General features: G+C 34.8%; 6 protein-coding genes across 7 annotated transcripts; 3 read left to right on the top strand and 3 right to left on the bottom strand.

Annotated features, from left to right (window-relative positions):
* On the bottom strand, positions 1,420-2,622 carry LOC104754026. The gene has a single exon (XM_010476187.1). It carries the CDS (start codon positions 2,620-2,622, stop codon positions 1,420-1,422), a length of 1,203 nt encoding a protein of 400 aa, XP_010474489.1.
* LOC104752343 (nucleolar complex protein 3 homolog) lies at positions 5,298-9,822 on the top strand. Its single transcript, XM_010474450.2, has 13 exons — positions 5,298-5,569; positions 5,800-5,960; positions 6,054-6,247; positions 6,524-6,732; positions 6,849-6,951; positions 7,051-7,214; positions 7,325-7,463; positions 7,695-7,868; positions 8,039-8,175; positions 8,382-8,711; positions 8,796-8,935; positions 9,027-9,124; positions 9,204-9,822. The coding sequence occupies exons 1-13, from the start codon at positions 5,406-5,408 to the stop codon at positions 9,678-9,680; spliced, it is 2,490 nt and encodes an 829-aa protein (XP_010472752.1). The 5' UTR covers positions 5,298-5,405; the 3' UTR covers positions 9,681-9,822.
* LOC104754025 (auxin-responsive protein SAUR40-like) lies at positions 11,334-11,751 on the bottom strand. The gene has a single exon (XM_010476186.2). It carries the CDS (start codon positions 11,727-11,729, stop codon positions 11,334-11,336), a length of 396 nt encoding a protein of 131 aa, XP_010474488.1. The 5' UTR covers positions 11,730-11,751.
* LOC104754024 (uncharacterized protein At4g15545-like) lies at positions 13,149-14,848 on the top strand. The gene is made up of 9 exons (XM_010476184.1): positions 13,149-13,430; positions 13,524-13,592; positions 13,686-13,748; positions 13,854-13,899; positions 13,999-14,067; positions 14,174-14,338; positions 14,426-14,465; positions 14,581-14,659; positions 14,756-14,848. The coding sequence occupies exons 1-9, from the start codon at positions 13,149-13,151 to the stop codon at positions 14,846-14,848; spliced, it is 906 nt and encodes a 301-aa protein (XP_010474486.1).
* On the top strand, positions 15,139-20,418 carry LOC104752342 (protein ROOT PRIMORDIUM DEFECTIVE 1-like). Of its 2 annotated transcripts, none has more exons than XM_019238314.1 (2): positions 15,139-17,209; positions 20,213-20,418. In XM_019238314.1, the coding sequence occupies exon 1, from the start codon at positions 15,380-15,382 to the stop codon at positions 16,577-16,579; it is 1,200 nt and encodes a 399-aa protein (XP_019093859.1). In that variant the 5' UTR covers positions 15,139-15,379; the 3' UTR covers positions 16,580-17,209; positions 20,213-20,418. The 2 variants fall into 2 exon arrangements, 1 of the variants encoding a protein (XP_019093859.1); XR_002035991.1 differs by lacking the exon at positions 15,139-17,209 and adding an exon at positions 19,971-20,108.
* Positions 23,617-25,246, bottom strand: LOC104752341 (probable BOI-related E3 ubiquitin-protein ligase 2). The gene is made up of 3 exons (XM_010474447.2): positions 24,984-25,246; positions 24,413-24,881; positions 23,617-24,301 (listed from the first exon to the last, which is right to left on the bottom strand). The coding sequence occupies exons 1-3, from the start codon at positions 25,037-25,039 to the stop codon at positions 23,777-23,779; spliced, it is 1,050 nt and encodes a 349-aa protein (XP_010472749.1). The 5' UTR covers positions 25,040-25,246; the 3' UTR covers positions 23,617-23,776.

Below are 25,252 nucleotides of genomic sequence, written 5' to 3'. Positions count from 1 at the left end.
TAAAAAAAAAAAAAAAAAAAAAAAGAAGAGAAAAAAATTTAATGGGGAAAGACTAGAGAAGGATGTTAATGATATTTTTGTAAATGCAACTACAAATGGTAGTCTTTATTTCGAACAATAAAATAAATTGGGATTCACAACAAAAATAATGACTAATGTTAGTAGTTTTACAATTCTTGGTTCTCTACTTTTAAATTACCCCAAATTAAGCCTATGGTTGGTTGGGAAGGTAGTTAGAAACTTAGAGAATTCATTATTTTTGTTCATATAAAAAGTGTAGATATAATAGGTTTTTTTGGACTTGGAATTGGATCCAAATGTGAGTGGTTATGATTTTCCTAAAAATTGATGACTACTATTATGAGGAAGTTGGTTTGCACTTTGCTTGCATGAATGCCTTCAACAAACAAACAAGTTTTTCAACCTATTAAAAGATAATTTTTCTATCGGTTTATTTGTACAAACATTGATTATAAAATAATTAAAAATCGCTTATTTAATGGGACAACTGTTCCTTCTTTTTTTTTTTGGGGAAGGATTGAATGTCCTAGTTTTTGTGTGGTTAAAGTATGATAGATACTACTCCTTCTGTATCAGAAAAATTGAAGTTTTAGAGCATTTTCTTTGTCCCACAAAAATTAATGTTTTGAATATTTTTAATAAATTTTTAGACAAAAAATTAATAACTAATGATATTGTAGAACGTGTAAGGAGTGTACTTTTGGACAAAAAAACTGAAACGACCGTCGTCACTATTTATTTTTGTCATCAGTAAAAGAATTAGTTACCATTTCATTTTTTCCTCTTCTTATTAATCCTTTGTCTCTCTCTCTCAAAACAAAAATGAATCATGAAGAAGCTAAAAAAGAAGTAAAGTAAGAAGAAGAAGGCAATTCAAACAATATTCAACAGATTCATAGTGAAGAAGAACAAGAAGCCAAGAACTTTCAACCGCTTCAAAGAGAATCGAGGAGTGTTTATCGGATTCACGATTCCAAGTCTATGGCCATGCGTCCATTTGATTTGAATAAATTATTCTATAAAGATGTAGGAGAGATCCATCCAGAGAAGGAAATCGAAGACACTATATTAGCTATGCTCAAGATTTATTTTCCTAGATTTTATTAGTAATTTTGGTTTGTTTCTAAATTTCTCTCGTCTGTTTCCTACTTCTATGGTTTTTTTTGTTTATTTTACTCCTTTGTTTCTTTAGTTTCCCTTATTTCTCTTCTTCTTGTTATGAACGTGCGTTGAGAAAATATGGTAATCAATTCAGTTTAAACAAAATCCTTTTGTCAACTACTAAAATTTGCCGATAAAACAAAATCTTACAGTATAAAATAGATCTCGAGATGGATAAGATAATAATTTTTAAAAAAACAACAACTCAATTATCTAAATAATTTAGTACATCTGGAATTAAAATAGGATCACAAGTTTGGATTTCTTCATATGTGGGATTTTATACTTGTTTGATCCTTGGACTTTCATAATTTCTTGCATGCATGATTGCAATGTCACAAAAATCCGGTTCACCAGATATGGAGGATATTCATCAAACGTAACTTCCACCGCAGAAACAAGTTCTTCAATCGTCTTTGGGCACACCTCGTGTTGTAGTGTCTGAATGACATTTAAAAATCCAAGATCTAAAATATTCAAGTCGGGTGAGTTTGGTGGTTGACACATCAAACGGATATAAAAACCATGATGAGAAGAAGCTGCTCTAAAATCCTCATCCCTTGGATCAACGTGGGTTCTTGCATTATCCTTTTGAATAAATATTGTTTTCCCAAAATCTTCTTGTGGACACCGTTCACGAATTGTTGGAAGAACTTTTCCAATGAGAAAATCTTTTATATTTTCTCTCTTGATGGAAGTCATGGGCTTTAACTCCAAAGTACCCGCCTCTCGATTTCTACTACGTCTTTGAGCTGGTTGCATTGTAACAAACGGGAAAACTCCTATTTTTCCTGAAAATGTCTCATTTCCATTGTTATCAAATCTTGGACGAGCCATGGCAGCTAAAAACATTATCTTGCCGATGTAGTTTTTACTTTGACATGTACGATATGGCTCTTCTTCACTGGGATGCAAGTAATAGTTTTCTGACCTTTTTGTCATATAAAACCATTTTTCATCGATATGCACAACATTATGCATATCAACAAACTTCGGATGACCGAGCAAAGTAGTTCTGTCGAGCATGGAGAGACAAAATTGCAGTCGAGCTCTCATGTTGTTTTCCGTCAAACGTGGCTTGATGGCATTTGAATGTCGTTTAATGAGCCCTCTTTTTAGACATCGCCACAACGTCGTCCGACTAATTTTCAAAGCAGCCGCCAATGACCGTAAAGTTTTCCGTCGATTGAATGGAATATCAACAATTCGATCAAGGTCAAACACAATATTCTTCCCACCACATTTACCCTTTCTCTTATGCGAGACATCAACAACTTCACCATTAGGAATATCTTTAGCCAGCTTCCAAATTCGTTGTACAGTTAGCAACGGTACAGACAGTAAATTAGCAACTTCCCTTGTATGGGTCCTCTTCAATGGTCCATTGTTGCTTCTTTCCAACAAAGCATGGTAAACCTTTAATCTTTCACCATCTGTCATTTCTTTCCTACGAACATGAGCTTCTTGAGGATTTTCTAATATGGTTTCTCCTGTCACAATATTTCAAAAAGAACAAAATATGTTATAAATAAAATCATAATCCTACTAAAATAAATAACATGATTAATGTCTTCAAAATTAAATATCTCCTTAAAGTTACTAAAAACATTAAATACTTTATGACATGTATATAAAAAAAAGATTGAGCAATATACATCTATAAATAAATTTACTAAAATAATTTAATAAAAATACCTGAAGTAAACTCTCTTGGACTTCTATTCAAATCAAACAAAATATTTTGCTCATTATTTTGAGGTGGTAAATTTAGATCAAAACTATGAAAAGCCATTTTGATGATTTTGACTAATGGTGTAAATCTATGTCAATATATATAGAAGGTTAATGGAACTAAGTTATTTTGGTTTTGGCTCCATTTTATTTTTTTCAGTTTTTTTGAGTTACGTGACTTTGGCTCCCTCCTAATTTTTTTGTTTTTGAGTCAAATAATTGTGGCTCCAAGTTTGAAAATTTTAGTTACTCCAGTTTGGATGTTTAGGAGTTAAAAAATTGTGATAAATGAGGAATATGAAAGGTTCACGTATATGGGTCGAAATGTTTGCATGTCTGTACTTTTTTCTTTTTTTTGTTAATTCTTCATTTGAGAAGAAAGTGGGAAAGTAGGAATATGAAAGGTTTACGTATATGGATCAAAATGTTTGTTAATTTTTCACTTGAGAAGAAAGTGGAAAAGTGGGAAGGTGGGCAAGTGAAAAAGTATTAGAAAAATAAATCATGAGATTATCATAAATAAAATAAAAATTATCAGAAAAAAAAATTAATTATATATTTCCTCTGTCTTAATATGTGTAAAATCCTAAACTTTAATCTTCCTGAGACAGAGGGAGTATTTAATTTGATCATAAGGCCATTCAAATTTATGCTGACCTAATTAACTTCAAGTGCTTATATATTCACATATTCAAGTAATGTAATAAATCCTACATATCCAAAAAAATCCGATAACTTATTTTATACTACTAATAATAAAAATGTCAACGACGCATGGGAAATTAAAAATGCAATACAGTAGAACCTCTATAAATTAATAAGGTCGGGACCATAAAATTTTATTAATTTATAAAAGTTTTAATTTATCAATAAATTAATAAAATATTAATTTATGAAGATGGTTTTTTTATCAGAAATTCAGAGTTTAGAAGAAATTGCTGCTACTATTTTTCAAGGTGATGATGAAGTTGAAGAAGATATGACGATACCTTTAGAACCAGTTACACATAAAGAATCAATTATCGCGTCAAAAACTCTCTACAATTTTTGGATGCGATTTGAGAAGACAACACCGGAAGTTTTTGATGCAGTCAGAAAGATTAGGGATACTCTCCAACAAGAATGCAAATTCAAGAACAAACAAACAACAATCTATTCATATTTCACTAAATATTCTTAGATATATATATATACTAGTTTATTTGATTATTAATTTATGATATTGATGAGACCATATTTTTATATGGGATTTTTAAAAAAATTATTAATTTATTATTTTATTGAATAATATTTAAAATTACATTAGTCCCAACTTAAAACCTAATTTATAAAGATTATTTATTTATCAATTATTAATTTATAGAGGTTCTAGTGTATGTATATTGTATAGTATATATACTACCCGACGAGTAGATGAGTTATATTTATGATAGAATTTATATTTATACTAGAGTGGGACCAGAAATAACAATATTTCGTAGGTAGTACAGTTTTTTTGGCATTTAACATTTTTGTGTGTGTGTGTTGCATTTACACATAATATATTATAGTATATGGTTGATGATACTCATTCGTCATTATCCAAAAACTTAAATCTAGCGTATACTTTTCGTACCTCTCTACAGTTACGAAATTAAATATACGTTATAAATATTTTAAATGTTTATTTGTGTCCTCTTCTCTGGGAAAATAGTATAGTTTCATGTCCAGTTTTATCTTCTTTTTTTTTTTTTTTTTTTGGGTTAGAATATATTGGCCTATGGATAGGAAAATACTAAGAAAGAAGAAAAGAAAAAGAAGAAGAGAAAAATAGGAAAGCCATCATCCCCTAATAGAAACGAAATATAATTAATGGGGGATCGTGACATCTAATAAAAATTGCAATTAATGCTCTTGCTACTACATTTATGAACTTTGGTCATTTCCTTTACGAAAACCATTTATATTCAACGTGTCGACTTATTGCCTTCTCACTATTAATTGATTTTTGGCATATTATTTTCTCATCCCTGTGCTTTTCATGGAAAACCCCAAAAACTAAAATTAAAAAAGCAGAAAAAAAAACAATATCGCATGTAATTTGTGAATTTTTCATAGTTTCTTCATGTGACTACAGTGTGTATATTCGTACGTCAATACCCAAATTATGTGAACAAAAATCACTATCTAATATTTGGGTCAGTCCACTAACTTATCCATGTTTTCATTATTGAAGCTCTTTTTTTCCCCAATACGACATCGTTCCGAACTACTCCACAGAGAAGATCTTATTGGGCCCATATAAACTTAGTTTTATCCATAAACAGGCCTAAGCCCATAATTGAGGACGTTTATTTTTTTTTGGAAGCAAAAAAAAATAATATTATTGTCTTCACAAAAACCCTAAACCCTAATTTTAGGTACTTCGATTCTGTGCAGGCAGTTATCATTTTGTTCTTATCAAATTTTCGTTAGTGTGCCTCTTCTCTGTTGCTTCCTCTGAGCGGTGGATAATGGGAAAAAGTAGGCGTAAACAGAAGGTTATACCTCCACCTCAGCTTCCTCCGGATGTACCCGAAGAGGATATCGAGTTTTCCGACGAGGATTTGAAATACGTCGAACAGAACACTGAATACGCTCGATTCGTTTCTCGAATTGACACCGCCGCCATCGATAAGTGCGTTCACGACGTTTTTGTGCTTTTCTAAATTTGGTCTTAGTGTGATTCGTTTGTATTTAGGTGATTTTTGAGTATATTAGGATTGAATTAGTTTGAGTTCTAACTTCAGATTTCTTCTGTGTTGTTGATTGCTCACACTCTGACTTAGCTAATAGATTTCTCAATCTAAGATTTATCTATCTGATGAAATAGTTTGTGTTGATGATATCTTGTTACGCTGTTGGTAGGCAATGTGGTGGTAGAGTTAAGACAGTGGAGGATAAGTACGAAGAAGAACGATCAAAGAAGAAGACACATCAGGAAGAGAAAGGGAATGGCGAGATTCTTGTTGATCCTGTTGATGTTCTCCCTATCAAGACTTTAGATGGAAAACTCCAATATAGAACAGGTAATAAACGAATCAAAACTATCTTTTTTTCTGGCTCAGTTTTGCCATTCTTAATGATGGTGTTTCTGTTTTGTATATATTGATATGGTTTAGAGGCAAAGAAGTCAAAACTAGCTGAAGCCAATACAGATGAAGCAGAGGCGGATATTCTTGAAGATGAAAATATTCTGAACAAATCTCAAAGGAGAGCAAAAGCTAAAAAGAGCAAAAAGGAGGCAAAGAAACAAGAGAAGGAACTACCTAATGAGATTGTACAAGAGGAAGAAACTCCCCAAGCCGCTGTTCTGGTAATGCCTGTTTTGAGTTTCTCTGTTTTTTTTTTGCTAAAAGTTTCAATATTCAATGTTTGACATGATTTTTCACTGAGCATAATTTATGATAGCTTTCAGCATCTTGATTGTGCTAATAACTTTCCATCTAAAGAATTCTTAATAACTTTTTGGAGTTAATCATTCATATTATGAAAGATTAATTCATCTGGAAATTTGGTATTCTGTGCTTTGAAGTGTTTTCTATACTCAATTCATTTTTTTAATGTGTGAGTGATTTTCTTCCTTCATCAGGCAGAAGTGAAAGAAGAACTATCTGCTGAAGAGACAATTGAAAATAAACAAAATAGGCTCGCGGAATTGGGAATGCTACTACTTTCCGATCCAGAGGCAAACATAAAATCTTTAAAGGAAATGTTAGATCTCTGCAAGGATAAGAATACGAAGATTGTGAAACTTGGCTTGCTATCTCTGTTGGCTGTATTTAAAGATATTATTCCTGGGTAATTTTATCAATCTTCTATGTACATTTATCCTCATTTTAGTTGCTAAACATTCTCTTCATTCTCCCTCCTAGTGATGTTGGTATTTAGCTCTTCTTATTTTCGTGTGGTGCCAGCTATCGGATTAGACTTCCTACAGAAAAGGAGCTCGAGATGAAGGTCTCAAAGGAAGTGAAGAAAACCCGGTTCTACGAGTCGACTTTATTAAAAGCGTACAAGGTGTGCATCTCAGTTATAGTTGACTCTTAATTTCTCTGATTATAATTTTGAGTATAATTTTGTAATACGTTTTCCTTTTCTGCTGATGTCCTTTGACAGTCATACCTGCAGAAGTTAATTATATTAGAAAAGCTGCCAGTATATAACCAAATTGCAACTCGGTGCATGTGTACATTGCTAGACGCAGTTCCTAACTTCAACTACCGTGATAACCTCTTAACTGCTGTTGTCGGAAATATCAGCTCCCCAGATGAAGTCGTAAGGTCCTGGTTATGTTAACCCTTTTTCAGAGTGATTAGTCATGTCATTGTACTGCAACAGCATCCATTTCGTTCCTATCTAATACATTTGTTGCGCCTGTTTGTGTATGCAGGAGACTCTGTTGCTCTACTGTCAGGTCTCTTTTCTCAAATGAAGGGAAACATGGTGGTGAGCTGACCGTGCAGGCTGTACGCTTGATTGCTGCTCAAGTCAAAGCTCACAACTGCCAACTTCATCCTAATGCTATCGAGGTATTGACTGGCAACATTCTAAGAACCACACTTTTCTGCACCATATCACTAAGTTAAAGCGTTAGAATTGCTCCTGATGGAAAAACTAGATCACGAAGTTCAGATTTCATTTGAATCATTTTGTAAGACTGATACAAGGCGCCTAATAACTCAGAAACAATCTGGTTATATTTCTTATCTCTTTGGGTTTTTGTCATTTACCCTTGCTTCCATTTTTATATATGTCCTTAGGTGTTCATGTCCATTCGCTTTGACGAGGATATTGGAAAGCCTAACAAAGAGGAAGAGCATAATAAAAAATATAAGAAAAATAATAAAAGAAAAAACCAGGAGGAGCAAAATCAAGTGCAGGAAAATGAGAGGAAGAAATCGAAGAAAGATATGATGTCTAAAATCAGAGACGAAGTAATTTACTTTCCTTCTGTGCAATAGATTTGTTGGTGGGAAAGTTGATGTTTTAATCTTGCTTTCCATTGCATTGACAACTATTTATATGACCATAATATCTAAAACTAGTTCCGTTTGTGCTATTGGTTTGCTATATGAATTGAAATTTTTTGATGACTTGTTCTTAGGTTAGTGCTGATTACAAAGGAGTTACCTATGAACCAGATGCTAAGGAGCGGCGAAAGATGCAGACAGAGACACTTTCTGCTGTTTTTGAGACCTATTTCCGTGTTCTGAGAAACACAATGTATACAACTGGCGAAAGGTATTTTCATTTATTGTTAAAGCTAATTAAAATTGTGTTTTCTAATTGTTCCGAAAAAAGATCTAAATAACGCTTATGTTCTAATCAAATTCCAAAGAATATATATGTGTAGAATTTGGCTTCACAGTCACAAATAAACTGGTTTTATGGCTGTGTCAATGTTATTTTAAGTTCTTTTTTCAAGACATCATTTTGACTAATTGCAGCTCAGAAGAAAACCCAATTTCAAATCCGGGATCCTTTGGAGCACACCCTTTGCTTGCTCCATGCTTGGATGGGTTGGCAAAATTCACCCAACAATTGGACTTGGACTACATTGGGGATCTCATGAACTATCTAAAGAAGCTTGCTTCTAGCAGTAGTGTGTCGAACAACTCAAAGCAGAAAAACGCAAGACTATTGACTGTATCTGAACGCCTTAGGTGTTGTCTTGTCGCCTTCAAAGTGATGAGGAGCAACTTAAATGCCTTGAATGTTGACTTGCAAGACTTCTTTGTCCAGCTCTACAACCTCATTCTCGAGTACCGTCCTGGAAGGTTTGTTATAACTTTTTTCCTCTTTTGTTATAACGACATAAGCTGAATTCAGTTTAGCCTATAACACTTTGTGATGTTTAACAGGGATTCAGGTGTAGTGTTGGCTGAGTCTCTGAAGATAATGTTGTGTGACGACAGACATCAAGACATGCAAAAAGCAGCCGCGTTTGTGAAACGTTTAGCCACATTCGCGCTTTGCTTTGGATGTGCTGAGTCTATGTCTGGTAATAAACGTTACAAAACTCGTTGAATTACACATCACATGTCCTTAGTTCAAATATGATCTCTCATTCTACAATCTTTGTTCTCTTATAGCGCTTGTCACCTTGAAAATTCTACTTCAGAAGAATGTGAAATGCAGAAACCTTCTTGAGAACGATGCTGGAGGCGGCTCTGTTTCTGGTTCAATCGCAGTAAGTCACAAATTTTTTACCCTTTTTACAGATTTAAATTGGGAATATAACTCATTTGTTAGCGAAATCTGGATTGCAGAAATACCAGCCATATGCAACAGATCCTAACCTAAGCGGGGCTCTAGCAACAGTGCTTTGGGAACTCAGTCTCTTGAGCAAACATTATCATCCGGCGATCTCAACAATGGCGGCAACAATCTCCGACATGAACACTTCTCAAAGCCAAACTTTTCTTTCTGCAGTGACTCCACAACAGGCTTTTGCAGATTTTTCTCTTGTAAAGGAATCGTTTGAGCTCAAGAACGAGTCTCGGAAACTTAACAACAAACGGAAACGAGATAGTTTGCCTGAAGAAGCTAGGGATGTTCCGGAAATGGACATGGAAAAGCTCAGCAAGAAACTGAAAGAGAACTTTTCGATTCTTCAAGATATAAAAGAAGACGAGAGAGTTAGAATGGAGGCGTTGCAGTCAGAAAAGAAAAGACCATTGAAGAAACAGAGTAACGTGGTGAAGAAGAAACTTAAGAACCTTACACCCAAAAAGAAAGCTTTTTGATCTCTCCCCCCCTTTTCAACTTTTATATACAATGCTTAAATCTAAAACGCATCAGTTGAAGTTGTTAAATCTAATTTTGAGTATACTTTTGTTGGAGTGGCAATTTTGTCAACAGAAAGAATCAAAGAATTATTTATCTTCATTCCACCTCGTATAAACTTGTAATCCTAAACTTCGAATATTTGAGGATGTTCTCGTTTATTTCAGGTTTATTTATTCGAACAAACTCATAGTAAGTCGTACCAACGAAGTTTAAAATTCGAATCAGTTAAACAAAAGAACATAGTCTTACGATTCTCGGAACGTCAAACATTCCGAGATCATCCTAAAACTTCTTTTGTAAACTCTTACCCTCTGGTTTGGGCAACTAATCTTGGAGTTATTTTCTAGTTTAATGTTTGGTTGAAAAAAAAAAAAAGAACGTAATCCTACATGTGCCTATTAGTATCGAAAGATACGGTTCGCCACAAACTGTGTATTCCAATTAAATTATCCTCTTATCTATTGGGAGAACTGTTTTGGGTGTTCTTAGAGTAAAAATATTATTAAAATAATGTAAGATCATTAGTTTAGATATTTTGTTTAAAAAATTGGTTATTGGAAGAACATGTTTAAGATTATAAAATTTAATAATATAATAATCTAAAACATATTACAATTTTGAAAACTTTAAAAAATAACATTTATATTAAAATTGAGTAGGAAATAAAAACCAACACAAAATACAATTCCAAATTATTATGAAATAAAATAACATGAAAGATATAAATGAAAAACACAAAAATATTATTCCTACAAAAAAACACACAAATATTATTCCTACAAAAAAACACACAAACATTATTTTATTTCTCTTGCATAATTCTCACCCATTTCAGTGGTGCCACGTGGATTAAGATCATGCCTAAAACAAATCTTGCACAAGATCCATCTCCACTTATGTAAGCCCACTATTCCATTAAACCCTAGTTTTAAATTGTTAAAAACATAGAGAGGGTTCCGTGAATGCAGATGGCCTAATATATGTTGTAAGCTGTGTACAGCAAATTGTTCCCCACAACGAGTCCAACCGTACAAACCGTACAAGGAAGATATGGGGCCATGTGGGACATTTGGTTTGTTCTAGACCAATTTTTTAATACATTCTTCTAGTCGTCGTTCGTTATTATGTACAAGATAGCTGCTACTTTAAAATAATTTTTATTTTTGTGTGGGCAAATTTCACTATTTTCTCAATTAGTTATATATAATTCTAATAAGCATGTATATTTTGTATAAAGAACGCAAGACTCACATTATTTAACCAATTTAATAATTAAAATGTTAGGTGTTGGGACGATATCATGTATCAACAACGATTTTATCAGTTAATTCATTGACTTAAATATTCAAAATGAATAGAAAGTAATTATTATATAGTTGATGATGAATGATCCGTACGGTACATGAAAAATAATATGCATTTTGTTACTTATTTTTTTTCATTCTTAAAATTGATAAATTGGAGATAAAATCGAAAAGAAAAAAAAAAATATCACATTCTAAAAAGCATCAACAAAATATTCTCCGATCAGTCAAATAAAAAAGAAGAGAAGATCGAAGAACAAATTTAAAAAAAAAAAAAAAAACAAACAGAACACAGAGACATGTCTACTACTCTGTTTCTGTAGATAAATCTTCACCGCACAACGATGCAATGAGCCCCGATCTATCATCAGCCACACCAGACCGGAGTGACTCCACAACTTGCTCGAACACGAAGACGTTACAAGGGATATGAAGAACTCCTTTCTGCGCGTATCCGTATTCCTGAGCTGACCGATTCAGCAATCCCACGAAAACAGGGTGGTTCAGCAGCTCCGCACTCACCACGAACCGCTCCTTCTCTTCGCCAACGTTCACGGGTACGTGGCCGGATGGAACACTCGAGTCCACGGTTGCTCGCTTAACCAAGAAAACAGACTTCGGATGGTGGATGTCGCCGCTGCAAGCTCGGTTGCAGGATGATGAGTCGGCGATTCTCGAGAGACGGCGAATCAGAGGCTTCATCTTCTTTGATTCTATAGACACAACACACAGAGAGAAAGATATATATATATATATATAGAGAGAGAGAGAGAGGGACGGAGAAGTGAGCGATATATGTATATATATGGGACTATGGGAGAGAGAGAGAGAGAGAGAGAGAGCACATAGTATAGTAATGTTATCGGAGAGATGTATATACATTGAGAGGAAACAAATGGTATATGATTTATTTTCATATGTAGTCATGGTCATTTAAACCATTTGATTAACTTTCATATATGAAGTAATATTTGTTGACATGATGAGTCATGCTAAATTAAACCATTTGATAAACTACCTAATACGTTGATCATGCAAAATGAGAAATTCTCTAAAATTGGGTTGATTTTCCAAACATTTAACATTCAATTTGGTTAAATTACAAAATAGAATATTTGTTAACAACTTTAAGAAATTTGGATTGCCAAATATAAGAGTTTTAGCTATATAAATTTTATTTTATAGATTTCTTTATACTTGGTGCAACAAGAGAGATGAGGGTCTGATTTGTAAGAAGTTGGATCGTGTTTTAATTAATGAGCATTGGGGATATTGCTTTCCACATTCTTATAGTGTTTTTAAGGCTAGTGGTTGTTCTGATCATGCCAGAGGTCGCATTGTCCTGGAGGCAGTTGCAACGGGTGGTCGCAGACCTTTCAAATTCGTTAATGCTATGGCTAAACTTCCACAATTTCATGAGGTTATTGCCAACCATTGGCATGGCACGGTCCCACTATTCCCTTCTACGTCTGCTATGCATCGTCTCTCCAAGAAGCTAAAAGACTTAAAACCAAGCTTGCGTTCTTTGGATAAAGAGAAGTTTGGTGATCTATCAAAACGGACACGTGAGGCTCATGAGACTCTTTGTCAAAAGCAAATTGCAACTCTGGCTAGTCCGACTCCACAAGCGGTTGAAGAGGAGACAAATGCTTATTCTATGTGGAGTCACCTTGCTGAGCTCGAGGAAGATTATCTAAAACAGAAAGCTAAGCTTCATTAGCTGACTGTGGGTGATATGAACAATGTCTATTTTCATAAAATGGTAAGTATCCGTAAAATGCAGAACTCTATTCGTGAGCTGTGTGGTCCAAATGGGGAAATACTGCGAACTAGTGCCGAGCTAAAGGTTATTCTAACATTATTTATATTCTATTTTGGGAATGAATATTCATCTTTGACTAGTTTTTTTTTATAAAAGAGTAAATAAATAGTTAAATACAGAATTAATGTTCATCTTTGACTTTTTAGGAGGGAAAAAGGCAATTTTTTAAAAAAGTGGGAGGAAAAAAAAAACAGAGCTTGCGGCCAAATCAACGAGAAGAAGACGAATCATCAGATTTAAGATAAACTGTTCGATTTCTCTGCAAATTCAGAAATCGTAAGATTCACATTGTCGTGACGATGTCAGGACTCTCCGGTGTAGTCAGATTGGATTTAGAGCTTTCCGATGAGATTCTATCGGTAATCCCGACGGATCCTTTCGAGCAGCTGAATCTCGCGAAGAAGATCACGTCCATGGCAATCGCCTCTAAGGTGTCTCATTTGGAAGCTGAGGTAATCGAACTGAGGCAGAAACTCCAGGATTTGGAGATGTGTACGCACGAGCTCGAGAGCAAGGCTTATCGTTACGAGAGAGATATCCGAGAAGCTGATTCAAGATTTAAGATTGTCCTCCATGACAATGTGAGAGAGAGATCTATTGTCCTCCATTTTTTTTTTCGATCTTATGGATTTGATTTCTAATGTAACGTTCTTAATTTATATTTTCTGATGAAGATGAATCTCACAAAGGAACGCGATTCGCTTGTAACCACTGTAACGAACCTGAATCTTGAAATGGCTAAGGTGAATAAGCTAATAATACTTAACTGTTCCCTCGTGGCATGCACTTCTTGAGAAAGAAACAACTAATCCTTGTGTATTTTTTTTTATCACCAGTTGGAGACCTTCAAGAGGCAATTGATTCAATCCCTAAGTAATGATGATGAGATTGCTCCTCCGGTAAAGATATATTGGTTTCACCAATTTTTGTTAGTACTAAACATTCGTTCTTCTTGTGTAATTTCGCATTATCCATTTTGTTTTTTTTTTTTTTTTTTATTACAGCAAACAGATTCTGTTGATATCAGGACATATGACCAGTCGGACAAAGGTACTAAAGATGCCAGTGGAATTCTTATTGCACACAGTGAATGAGTTTACTTGATTGTTTAGCACTGAAAATATCTCACACTGTACTTTGCCAAAGCAGACCAAAGGACAAGGTTCCACCATTCTTATAGTAAATCCGTGGACATGACCAATCATCCAGTTGAGGAAGGTAATTTTGGATTATGGATGCAATTCCAGTTCAGAATATATATATATGACTTTACTCAAATTATATTAATAATGCTGATCATTTTTATTTTTTTACTTGTTAGCAGTTCCCATTTACACAGGACCAAGATTCTCTGTTTCTCCCTGGCTCACTCCACAAACTAATTCTACTGCAGGATCTCCCAAGGCAAGAACTTCTGGTTGGTACCCCTCAACATCAAGCCAACGATCATCAGCTGCAAATTCTTCTCCTCGTGGCCTCCCACTTCAAGGTTAGTAGGTTCAGTTCATAGGGCTACGTACTCATCTGTTTATTTTTTGTTTGCTTTCTCTGATGGGTTATGCATAAACTTGCGCAGCTCCTCGTATCGATGGCAAGGAGTTTTTCCGTCAAGTCAGGTTTGCCTCTTAATTTATCCTATATTTTTCTCCCTTGCTTGGGTGGTTCAGTATGTTGCGAATTTAGCCTTAAACTAGGAAGCAGACATTTCATTATCTGTTCATCATCATGCAGGAGCCGATTATCATATGAAAAATTCAAAGCCTTCTTGGCTACCATCAAAGAACTGAATGCTCAGAGGCAAACCCGAGAGGTAAACAAATTAAAAGTGGTTTTGAATTCTTGATTTGCAAGTATATAAATAAATGCTTCATATGGATTTTAAATATGTTCCGCAATTGCTACTTAGGAAACCCTGAGGAAAGCGGATGAGATATTCGGGACAGAGAACAAAGATCTATACATTTCTTTGCAAGGACTTCTCAACAAGAACAAGAGTTAGATAGAGAGAGAAAACAACAAAGGATTATATATTTCAGCCATTGAATTATTTCACCAAAGTGTGTGGGTTTTGTGGCACTAGCCGTTAGATTTCTCACATAAGAGAATGTTATGTCAAATATGATTACAAAGAAATTGGAAATTTGTCACAACGGTAACATGATATTTGACACCTATATACACATTACACACACGTGTGCAGATGAAGTGGTCGGTTTTAGAAGTTTGAAGACACCGAAAAAGAAACGAAACTAATTATATATATGGGCTAATGGGCCGACTTATAAATAACCCGTTGAGGCCCGGTAGATTTTTTCACTTTCCCTCTCGCCATACGAAATTAAGCTGGCAAAATTTTGTATCGGAGAACATTTTTTTCTGGGGAAATCTCTGTGCTTACTACTCTTTCTGGAAAGAGTTTGTTCTTAGTTTAATTGTTTTGGTGTGTAATATTTTTATCTGCCAATTTATATAACTAGAAGTGTTGTACTACACTTCTTTGGGGATTTGTGCACATAAGCTGTTCGATAAAATGTCTAAGCCGTTTTTGTACAGAAGAAGAAGTTCCATCTCATTCGGTCTGATTCAGTTCCGGAGAACGAGTATGTTTGAAGAAAGTGAAAACTTGGTATTGTTTCAGGTGAGACACAAGTCGGGTGGAGGAGGAGGAGGAGGATGGAGACCCAAGAAGAAAGTGTATCATAGAGTTGATGAGCTTGATAAAGCAATAGACTTGAAGAAGAAACCAGCTCTGATACTTCAACTGAAATCCATCATTCAGGCCCAGAAACATGGAAGCCTTCTTCTTAGGGATCTTGAGAAGCATGTTGGCTTTGTTCACAAGTGGAACTTAATGGCTGCCATTGAGAAGTACCCTTCCATCTTTTTTGTTGGAGGTGGAAACAGAGAACCTCCTTTTGTTACGCTGACTGAGAAAGCTAAAAATATTGCAACTGAGGAAGGTGAAGCTACAGAGTCAATGGAACCTATTCTGGTTAAGAATCTTAGGAAGTTGTTGATGATGTCTGTTGATTGTCGAGTGCCTTTGGAGAAGGTTGAGTTTATTCAACCTGCAATGGGTTTGCCTCAAGATTTCAAGACTACATTGATCCCTAAGTACCCTGAAATCTTCTCTTTGAAGGTTATCAATGGTAAAGTTAATCTTGTTTTAGAGAATTGGGATTCTTCACTGGCAGTCACTGCACGTGAGGATAGATTACTCCGTGAAGGAGTCCTCGAGCCAATTGAGGACAGAGGAAAGAAGGTCAGGATCACAAAGGATGGCAACTTCTTGGGGAGAAATGCGTTTAAGGTTTCTTTTCCTCCTGGTTTTAGGCCTAACGCTAGTTATTTAGAGGAATTTGAGAAGTGGCAGAAAATGGAATTCCCATCTCCGTATCTTAATGCGAGGAGATTTGATGCTGCAGATCCTAAAGCTAGGAAACGTGTTGTAGCCGTGCTTCATGAACTGATCAGTTTAACAATGGAGAAGAGAGTGACCTGCGCACAGTTGGATGCATTTCACTCTGAGTATCTGCTTCCATCAAGACTAATACTTTGCTTGATAAAGCATCAAGGGATCTTCTACATTACTAACAAAGGAGCAAGGGGTACAGTATTTCTCAAAGAAGCTTATGCTGGTTCTAATTTGATCGAGAAATGCCCGTTGATGTTGTTCCATGATAGATTTGTTGCACTCTGTGGTCGGAGAGAAGCCAATCCTATCTCATGAGTTGCAGTCTTCAATATAATCTTATACGAAAAGCCCGAGATGTGTACCCCCAAGGCATATAACCCATTGATTATGTTCCAGCAAATAAGACTCAGTTTATAGGGCCTAAACCTTATAAGCATTTTACTGTATCATTTCTTCAGAGTCATCATTATCTTCTCATGTGAAGAAAAGAAACGTACTTGTTAAGATATTAACTTTTCACCAACAAACAGAAGTGTAAATAGTATCTCTTGATTGATTGTGCTAACTTGATGAAAGCCAGAACGTGTCACAGCGTCTGATATGGTACCATGGGAGATGTGACTGGCTTATTGACCATGTACTGCGAATGTGATGTGAACTATCTTGTACATGTGGAGGTTGTGGATGCAGGTCGTATTATAATACACTTGTTTTTTTCTCTCTGTACACGACTCTCTTGATGGTTTTCTGGAGAAAACGATAACGGAATCTTCTTCGTGTTTACACACGACGGAACATTTATTTGAATGCAGGGAAAGGGGGTCCAGGACTCATGTGACTTGTGAAGGCATCATGGGAAAAGAGCCAAAGGGAAAGACAATTAAGTCGCACTCCACAATCCCGCCCCATTTTAGTCCTGAGTGCATTCATGTTCAAAAACAAAAGGTCAGTGTTTTCATTATTAGTAGCTCTTTATTTATCATTTTACAGTTTTATGGTAAAATACACAGTGCATTATAACAACCAAGTCCTGTCTCGTTCTTTTATGCTGGCCCCGTTTTTGTTTCTCTACATTGAAAGCCATCATTTTCTAAAATTGTTTTTGGAGATAAACAACAAGACTCTCTTTTTCATGGTCTACTGTTGAATGGTAATAGGCTGCTGATACATCAATTTTGCTTTGCTTTGTTGGATAAACGACTATTAGACATTTGGTTTCTCGTGATAAACTGCGTAGTTACTTGTCTGTTTTTGTTCTCAGTGAGGTTCCGTGTCTTGTTTGAACATGTTAACCAACCTATATATAGTCGAAACCTATCAATTTGAAATCCATCAAAAAGACACCTATTGGCACAAAAGAAAATCCAAAGTCAGATTCTCTAAATTTTTATTCTTTCTTAAAACTTTAACAAGTAAATGGATTCATGTCCTTGTCATTTGGCATCTCATCCAAATGAAGGGTATACAATTCAAAGCATAAAGACAAGATCTTGAGGCTGATTGAAGCATCAAGATCAATTAAACACCCCCCATTTTTGATTTTTTTTTGGTTCTCTTTTCCTTTTCTACCTTGACAAAGCCAAATCACATACCAAACGTGAGGATCAATCCGCTAACATCTCCTCGACGTATCAACCACGAATTANACTGTTGAATGGTAATAGGCTGCTGATACATCAATTTTGCTTTGCTTTGTTGGATAAACGACTATTAGACATTTGGTTTCTCGTGATAAACTGCGTAGTTACTTGTCTGTTTTTGTTCTCAGTGAGGTTCCGTGTCTTGTTTGAACATGTTAACCAACCTATATATAGTCGAAACCTATCAATTTGAAATCCATCAAAAAGACACCTATTGGCACAAAAGAAAATCCAAAGTCAGATTCTCTAAATTTTTATTCTTTCTTAAAACTTTAACAAGTAAATGGATTCATGTCCTTGTCATTTGGCATCTCATCCAAATGAAGGGTATACAATTCAAAGCATAAAGACAAGATCTTGAGGCTGATTGAAGCATCAAGATCAATTAAACACCCCCCATTTTTGATTTTTTTTTGGTTCTCTTTTCCTTTTCTACCTTGACAAAGCCAAATCACATACCAAACGTGAGGATCAATCCGCTAACATCTCCTCGACGTATCAACCACGAATTAGAATCAATACGCTGATGTTGCATTCAGTTACAGAAAACTACTGACAAAGACTTATAACCACACTCTTTGATATTTGAATTTTCTTCTTGTAAAATACTGAAAGACACAGTTTTAATTGATTGATCAGGGAAACTTGTCTGTACATTAGACAAAGACGTAGGAATTTTTTTTTTAAACCAAAGGGGAGCCCCAGTTAGATACTTTTGGATGATGATGCATATTGCATAATAAGCAAGTTGACACATAAAAGATCAAAACTTTAGGGGTATCATTTTCATGTATGGAGGTTTTTGGTTTCTTGGGGACAAAATTCTATGGTCCATTATTGTAACAGTGGTCCTACAGTCCCAACCATTTTTCTGTGAATTATATGTGTACTGTTTTTGGACAGAAGAACACATCATGCAAATCTCTCTTATATTATTTCCCTTCGTTGTTTGGTCCAATCTGATAAAATCTCTCTCTCTCTCTCTGCTTTTACTTTTGAAAAATCGTTTTCAGCATTTCCAAAACCCTTCAATCTTATTCAGTTATCAATAAAATAACCAAATACATTCTCCACAAGTATGTGTACTCCTTTCTCTGTATAGTTGTAGTATTAGATCTCACCTTAATGCATCTGTCATAATTGATCTAATTATCCCAACTAATTCCATGATTATGTTAGTAATAAGTATTGCTTTTCTGGTCATTAATTGGTATATTGATTAAAACGAATAAAGGTGCCCATCTTCATCGTGAAGCTCCTCATGCATGTCTGTTCTTTTTTTTGCTTCTTACTGTTAGACATTGCTATTTTCAAAAAGTAAATCATAGACATTGTACAAAACTTTTGATTTCTCTCCATTTCTCTTTTCTTTTCTTTTGATACCCATATCTTTTGTATTGTTTCTTGATACCCACATCAGCACTTTAGTTACCTTTTCCCAACAAAATATCTTGTTTATTCCAATTGACATAGTCCAATCTGATTTCCCTAATAACTATCCACATGGAGAAAAGAGAGGACTTTCATGTATGCACCATTAACATTAAACTATATATCGTATGTATATATAGATAATATAACATTATGCTTTATGTAAACCTATTCCATCTTGGATATGATATCTGCCCACTAACCCCAACCAAACTACATAAATGATTTGGGTAGTTGGCTTTCTTTCTCTTCTTTTAAAATCTAATTTATTTTTTACACTTCGGGATATGTATGGGTGCCTAATATAGACAAGAAAGAACAATTACAAAACACTTTCCTATACACTTTTCTCTGTTCAATAGAGAAAAAAAGGTATCCATGAACAGTTAATAGTTGTAGGGATATCAAAGTGTGTGAGTGTGTGTGTGAGAGAGAGAGCAATCATATTTCCATATTCTATAGGTATTCAGATGGGTCTATGCTCCTCTATAACCACATTACTACTCTTTTATATATCTCTTCTTGAATCATCAAAATCAAGTTCTAAGTAATTATGTGACATAATAACAATATCTATATAGAATCTGACATCTATTCTGCACAAGACCCAATTAGAGGAACATCTGTGCAGGTCGATTGTGATCATAATGATTCATATTGCTGTGACTTGTGAGAAAGAAAGTTAAACTCTTTTTGAGGTCTTAATCTAATTTTCACATGAGCTTTTGCAGTGTTGTGGTTCAGTGGGATAAGACTGATTGTTAACACTACATGTAGATAGTTTCTTTTTTATAACTCTCTTTAAATTATTAATCTTTTTGAATTGGATGGTACTAATGATGAGAAATAAACAAATCTCTTGTGGCTTTTTCTGCAGTGACTTTCAGAAGACTTCACACCAAATCCACTCGGCGTAAAAGAGGAAAAAAAAAGAGAAATAGCATTTTTCTTTGGCATTGGTTAATGGTAGGTCACTGATATTCCCACGTAAAAGGAAAAACATATGCTCTCGTAGTTCTTTTTTTTTTGGGTATCATTTTAAATTTTATCCCTTTGTAATTTGTCTTTGCCAAATCCTCTCTTTACCACCACTAAATTTTCTCAATGAAAAGTAAATAAAGAAGCTTGTAAAGATATACTGGAAACGAATACAATATAGTGATCCACTAATTTTAGACTTTGCTACAGAAATTTCAGCCACTAAAAATAGTTATGAGTTTTTGTTTTCAAACAAACAAACACAAAAGTCATATGCTTAAAGGATTTGGTTTGGGGGTAATCCTCACTTTGAAATTTGAATTATCTTTTAGTATTGTGGGATTGTGATTCCGATTCACGTCATTTGACAAGCGTGTTAAAGGTTAAAGAAAGAGGTGACAAAATGTTTTTGTTCCCATTTGGGCTCATTTATTCATAGGTTTTTGTAGTCAAATCGAATTGATGGCTTAGGGGTGAAAAATGATAAGTAGGACCCAATTTCCCAACAATAAGATACAACAATAGATTAATCATATCAAATTTCAATTTAAATTTATTTTCTTAGGACATAGAACAAAAAAAGGTAAAAGCTACCAATTCATGAGTGCCCCCTTTCACAAGGTAATCTATAAAGTTTTGGTGTTCCCCATCATGACCCCTCCTCCTCTCACATCTATTTCTCTACTTTTAATTATTCTCAAAGACATTTTTGATGTAATCTATTATTATCTTTTTACATCATATCGTGTATATTGCCACTTACGTGTATATGGGAATATAATCGTTTTGTTTAGTGTTTGTTGCACTCCTAAAGATGATGTTCCCTTTATTTAATCTTTGTATCTTTGTTATTATAGTTGTATGCATTATTGAATTCACATGACAATTTATGTTTCTACGGTTTGATGACACATATTCCAAATTTATTTGTTCATTATTCAATAAGGAGTTATCTTGAATTATCATTTACTTATCTCTATGCACAAAATATTTGGATTTGCCATTTGAAATGAATGGTATTCTTTATTTTCTTAAGCTAATATTTCTAATTTGCTTTATGAAAACACGTCTAAAGTCTAAAATAGATCAAAATGAAACGATCATTTCAACCTTATGTAAAAGTAAAATAAAAAAATATATATATATATAAAAAGAAAGAGAGCAACCCCACGAAAGCTGAAATATTGGAGAAAATGGGTGTAAAATAAAAAATAATATCTAAAATGAGAAGTGGACAAGTTGCATGACACAAACCCTAACACCACAACATTTGCATATCCCATCACTTTACACCAAGTCTTCCACTTTTGCTTCGTTTGTTTCGCTTATATATTAGATATAAATAAATAAAAGCATAATCGTAGGGAAATGGTCCTTATAGATTCTTCAAAAGTCTCCAAATAATAAAGTAATTTAAAACAAACATCAATCGGTCAAGCGTCACTCTCTTTTCTATCTTTTGTTTTTGCTTGATTTGTTGCTTAGTGTGTACGTGACGATTGGTTCCTTCCCTTCATATACTCTTTATCTCCGTTTCAGAAATTTACAAATTTTAAAAGATATATACTCTTCAACGTTGGATAAAGTTATTTGTCCCAAATTGCCCGAACCCAATGCGAATAGTTATAACCAGTACTTTTTGGATGAGGTTGAGCAAGACTTGGAATCTTTACTTGGAAAAGATGATTGATATGCGAATTTTAGATCATATATACACATGGATCCTATTTGATTCATGGTCGGAATGAAATGAGATAGAAGATGGCTCAGATTACTTGCGGATGCATGAAGTTCATACAAAGGGGAGCCTTAAGTTAATGTATTTTTTCACATTCACCACCTCACATGTATGTTCCTCGATGTTTTACAAGATTTCTGTGTCGAAGCATTATGTTAATGTGTGTGTACATAATGTTAACAAAACCGATAGTGGGAGTTTTTTCTTTTCATGACATCCGATATAGTGCAAGATTTTACCAACCTTAGGTTAATTAAAGATTTTTTTTTTTTTCACTTTCGGCCTTGGAAAAATAGTATATGGGGTGTGTGTTTTCTAAACAATAATAAAGATTAATGGTTTAAAATATTAGTAGAGATGATAATATTGAACGTTTCAAAATGTGATGATTTAGAATAATGAACGAGCAGTCGAGCACCATTGGTTGATCCGCCTGTGAATGCACAAAGATGTCTACATCTCAAATCTAATGATATAGAAATCTGAAAACCACTTAAATTAGAATAATATGATTAACATAATACTAGTATTTACACGTTTTGATTTTCTCTAGGCACCGAAAATAAAATAAAATAAAAAACATGTACTAGTATTTAAAACAGAAAATTTTGGCTTTAGGAGTTTTTAATTTATTCGTGCGACGAGTATATCCATCCTCTTTAATGTTGGCATGATCTCTTCACATCACTTTCTCGTGTCCTCTTCGCTTTTCTTTAGTTTGTTTATATGCAAATCTTCTTTTCAAATAAAAGTTATATATATATATATATATAAATATCTTGAAAATATTTATTCAGCAGATTAATCATGTAGAAACACCTGTTAAAGCAACTTTAAAATATTAGTAATAACATTTTTGATAGTCTTGTCATACTAAACTTGTAACATAAGAATGAATGTTCATCTGTAAATGTAATGATAATGATATGTAATTTTTAGTGTTATACAAAATTCACATAGTATTTTCTAATCCAAACAGCAATGCATTTTTTTTTGTCGGAGCCTAGAATCATTTAAAAAAAAAAAAAAAAATTCTAATTTCACGTTATAATCATATAAACATATATCGAATCTTTGATTTCCGTAACTTGATTAAAAAAGTTGCTAGGAAACAAAAATTGAGAAATTGAAAAAAAACAAAAAAAGAGAGAGAGGGAGAGAGAAAGTGTCAGGAGGGGAGTTACGGAAGACGAACAACAGCGACATTTGCGCGCGTCCGACGTGTCAGCTTTTTACCTCTTCCACTGTCTCTTTCCCACTCTTCTCTACGCATCTTTGCCGGCGCGTGTCTTTCACACCCTACCACTCCTACTGTTCTCCCCACCCCCATTTTATCGTTTTTTTTTTTTTGTTACTACTTTACTTTTAAAAAAAATAATATTTCTTTCCTGCAGTTTTGGGATGATTGTTTTTCGAGATACATGTGTCAAATATTACCAATATAATTCTTTTTTTTTTTTAATAATATGGGGTTGGTTAATTTATCCTTTATCCTTATTGATAATAATAACATAAAAACGATATTTCGGGAGTCTGAGATAATGTATCTCTTTCTTTCTTTGTAGTGAAGGTTTAGATTTCATGATTTTGATTCCTTAGCTTAAAAAAAAATAAAACTATTCAACTGATGTATCCTTACAATTTGTTTTTAAAAATAGAAAAAAATGAAATAAAAATAATTTCCATTTAACAAAAAAAAAAGAAGAAGAAGGGGGGGGGGTCAGGTCAAGAAGATGACATGTTAACATGAACGCTAGCGTTTTTAGGAGATGTACAGATGGGACACGTGTGCACACTGGACCCGCATACTCCACACAAGCACAAGTGTCTGCACGGTAACAGCAACACACACGATTCCTCCTCCCCACAGTTCCTACACAACTTCCTCCCCTCCGCCGCCTTAGTGCTCCCGCAGCACGACGACTGCGCATCGTCCTCTTCGTTGTTGTTATTATCAGCATCCGATCCTCCTGCGCAGCGTAGGTCATTAACCTGCGCGAGAACCTGGTCGAGGTTGGTGCGGAGGTGGTTGGCGGTGGCTTCGTTGGTCTGAGCAAGGTCTCTCCAGATTTGGTTTTCGATGGATAGTGACTTCACACGCTCCTCGAGAGCGTAGTTAACCTTGACGATCCTCTCTCTTTCTTCTTCTTTGACTCGAAGCCTTTTAGCGAGTCCTTGCTCTATTGCCTCAATGATCATCCTCGCCTGCCTCTTCCTCTTCTCTTCTATCTCATACTTCACTCTCTCCATCTGAAACCCAATCCAGCAGAACACAAGAAAATCAATGATCGATGCACACATTGCAGCAGCAGCAGCAGCAAAAGTCTTATTGAATGCGACGAATCTTTGGAAGAAACTTACATGAAGGGAGACGAATCTGTCGATATCGTGTTGTTGCTGATTCATGTGTGAAGAGATATCAATGTCTTGGCCAAGAAACGAAAACGGAGTTGTACTTGTTGCAGCGTTAACGCATGATGATGATCTCTGGTTCTGAAGAAGAAGATGATGATGATTATGATAATAATTCGATCTGGTAGAAGAAGACTCTCTGGAGCGTTTTCTCGTCTGTAGAGGGAAGAAATCACAGTCCAGACTAGTAGTAGTGGCAGTAGTAGTACCATCGGCGGCGTAGTAACCTGCGGTGGTCGGGGTAGTAGTATCAGCGCCGCCGCTGCCGTACATATGAAGAAAGGAAGGAGGCGTTGGGGTTGTTGTTGTATCGTCGGTAACGGAGAAAGGTGAAACGACGCCGTAACCGGTTTGATTGTTATTGCAGAAACCGCCACTGGTTGGTTCCATAGTGGTGTTATTGTTCATCATGAACTCTCTGCCAAATACAAAATAAAAAAGATTCAGTTGAAAAAAACATGAGATCGTAAGTAAATAGAGATTGAGAGAGAGAGGGAGAGCGTTGTATTTACACACAGACCTGTTGGGGAAGAGTTGAGGAGGAGAGAGGAAGAGATTGTGAGCATCAACGGCCATTGAAGAATGGAGAGAGAGAGAGAGAGAGAGGTTTAGAGATGATGATGGAGAGGAGAAGAGGAAGTTAAAGAGAAGGATGGAAAATTAGAAATGCATGCGTTTCGGTTTTTTGTTTTTTTGGGTGGCTTTTTTGATGTGCGTGAACAAGAGAGAGATAGAGAGAGAGAGCTTTGCTTTTTTTTTCCTTTCGTTCTTTTTTTTTTTTTTTTTTTT

The sequence above is a fragment of the Camelina sativa genome, chromosome 16 (genome assembly GCF_000633955.1).
Source record: "Camelina sativa cultivar DH55 chromosome 16, Cs, whole genome shotgun sequence".
In the NCBI taxonomy this organism is placed as follows: Eukaryota; Viridiplantae; Streptophyta; class Magnoliopsida; order Brassicales; family Brassicaceae; genus Camelina; species Camelina sativa.
The sequence above is the reverse complement of the archived record's forward strand: the minus strand, read 5'-3'. Positions and strand labels throughout refer to the sequence as shown.

Coding starts and splice junctions, on each gene's coding strand:
- LOC104754026 (XM_010476187.1), bottom strand. CDS start 2,622: ATGACAGATGGTGAAAGATTAAAGGTTTACCATGCTTTGTTGGAAAGA.
- LOC104752343 (XM_010474450.2), top strand. CDS start 5,406: ATGGGAAAAAGTAGGCGTAAACAGAAGGTTATACCTCCACCTCAGCTT. Junction 7,869..8,038: donor TGTCTAAAATCAGAGACGAA/GTAATTTACTTT, acceptor ACTTGTTCTTAG/GTTAGTGCTGATTACAAAGG. Junction 8,712..8,795: donor CTCGAGTACCGTCCTGGAAG/GTTTGTTATAAC, acceptor GATGTTTAACAG/GGATTCAGGTGTAGTGTTGG.
- LOC104754025 (XM_010476186.2), bottom strand. CDS start 11,729: ATGAAGCCTCTGATTCGCCGTCTCTCGAGAATCGCCGACTCATCATCC.
- LOC104754024 (XM_010476184.1), top strand. CDS start 13,149: ATGTCAGGACTCTCCGGTGTAGTCAGATTGGATTTAGAGCTTTCCGAT. Junction 14,068..14,173: donor CAATCATCCAGTTGAGGAAG/GTAATTTTGGAT, acceptor ACTTGTTAGCAG/TTCCCATTTACACAGGACCA. Junction 14,466..14,580: donor GAGTTTTTCCGTCAAGTCAG/GTTTGCCTCTTA, acceptor ATCATCATGCAG/GAGCCGATTATCATATGAAA.
- LOC104752342 (XM_019238314.1), top strand. CDS start 15,380: ATGTCTAAGCCGTTTTTGTACAGAAGAAGAAGTTCCATCTCATTCGGT.
- LOC104752341 (XM_010474447.2), bottom strand. CDS start 25,039: ATGGCCGTTGATGCTCACAATCTCTTCCTCTCTCCTCCTCAACTCTTC. Junction 24,882..24,983: donor CCTCAACTCTTCCCCAACAG/GTCTGTGTGTAA, acceptor TGTATTTGGCAG/AGAGTTCATGATGAACAATA. Junction 24,302..24,412: donor ACAGATTCGTCTCCCTTCAT/GTAAGTTTCTTC, acceptor ATTGGGTTTCAG/ATGGAGAGAGTGAAGTATGA.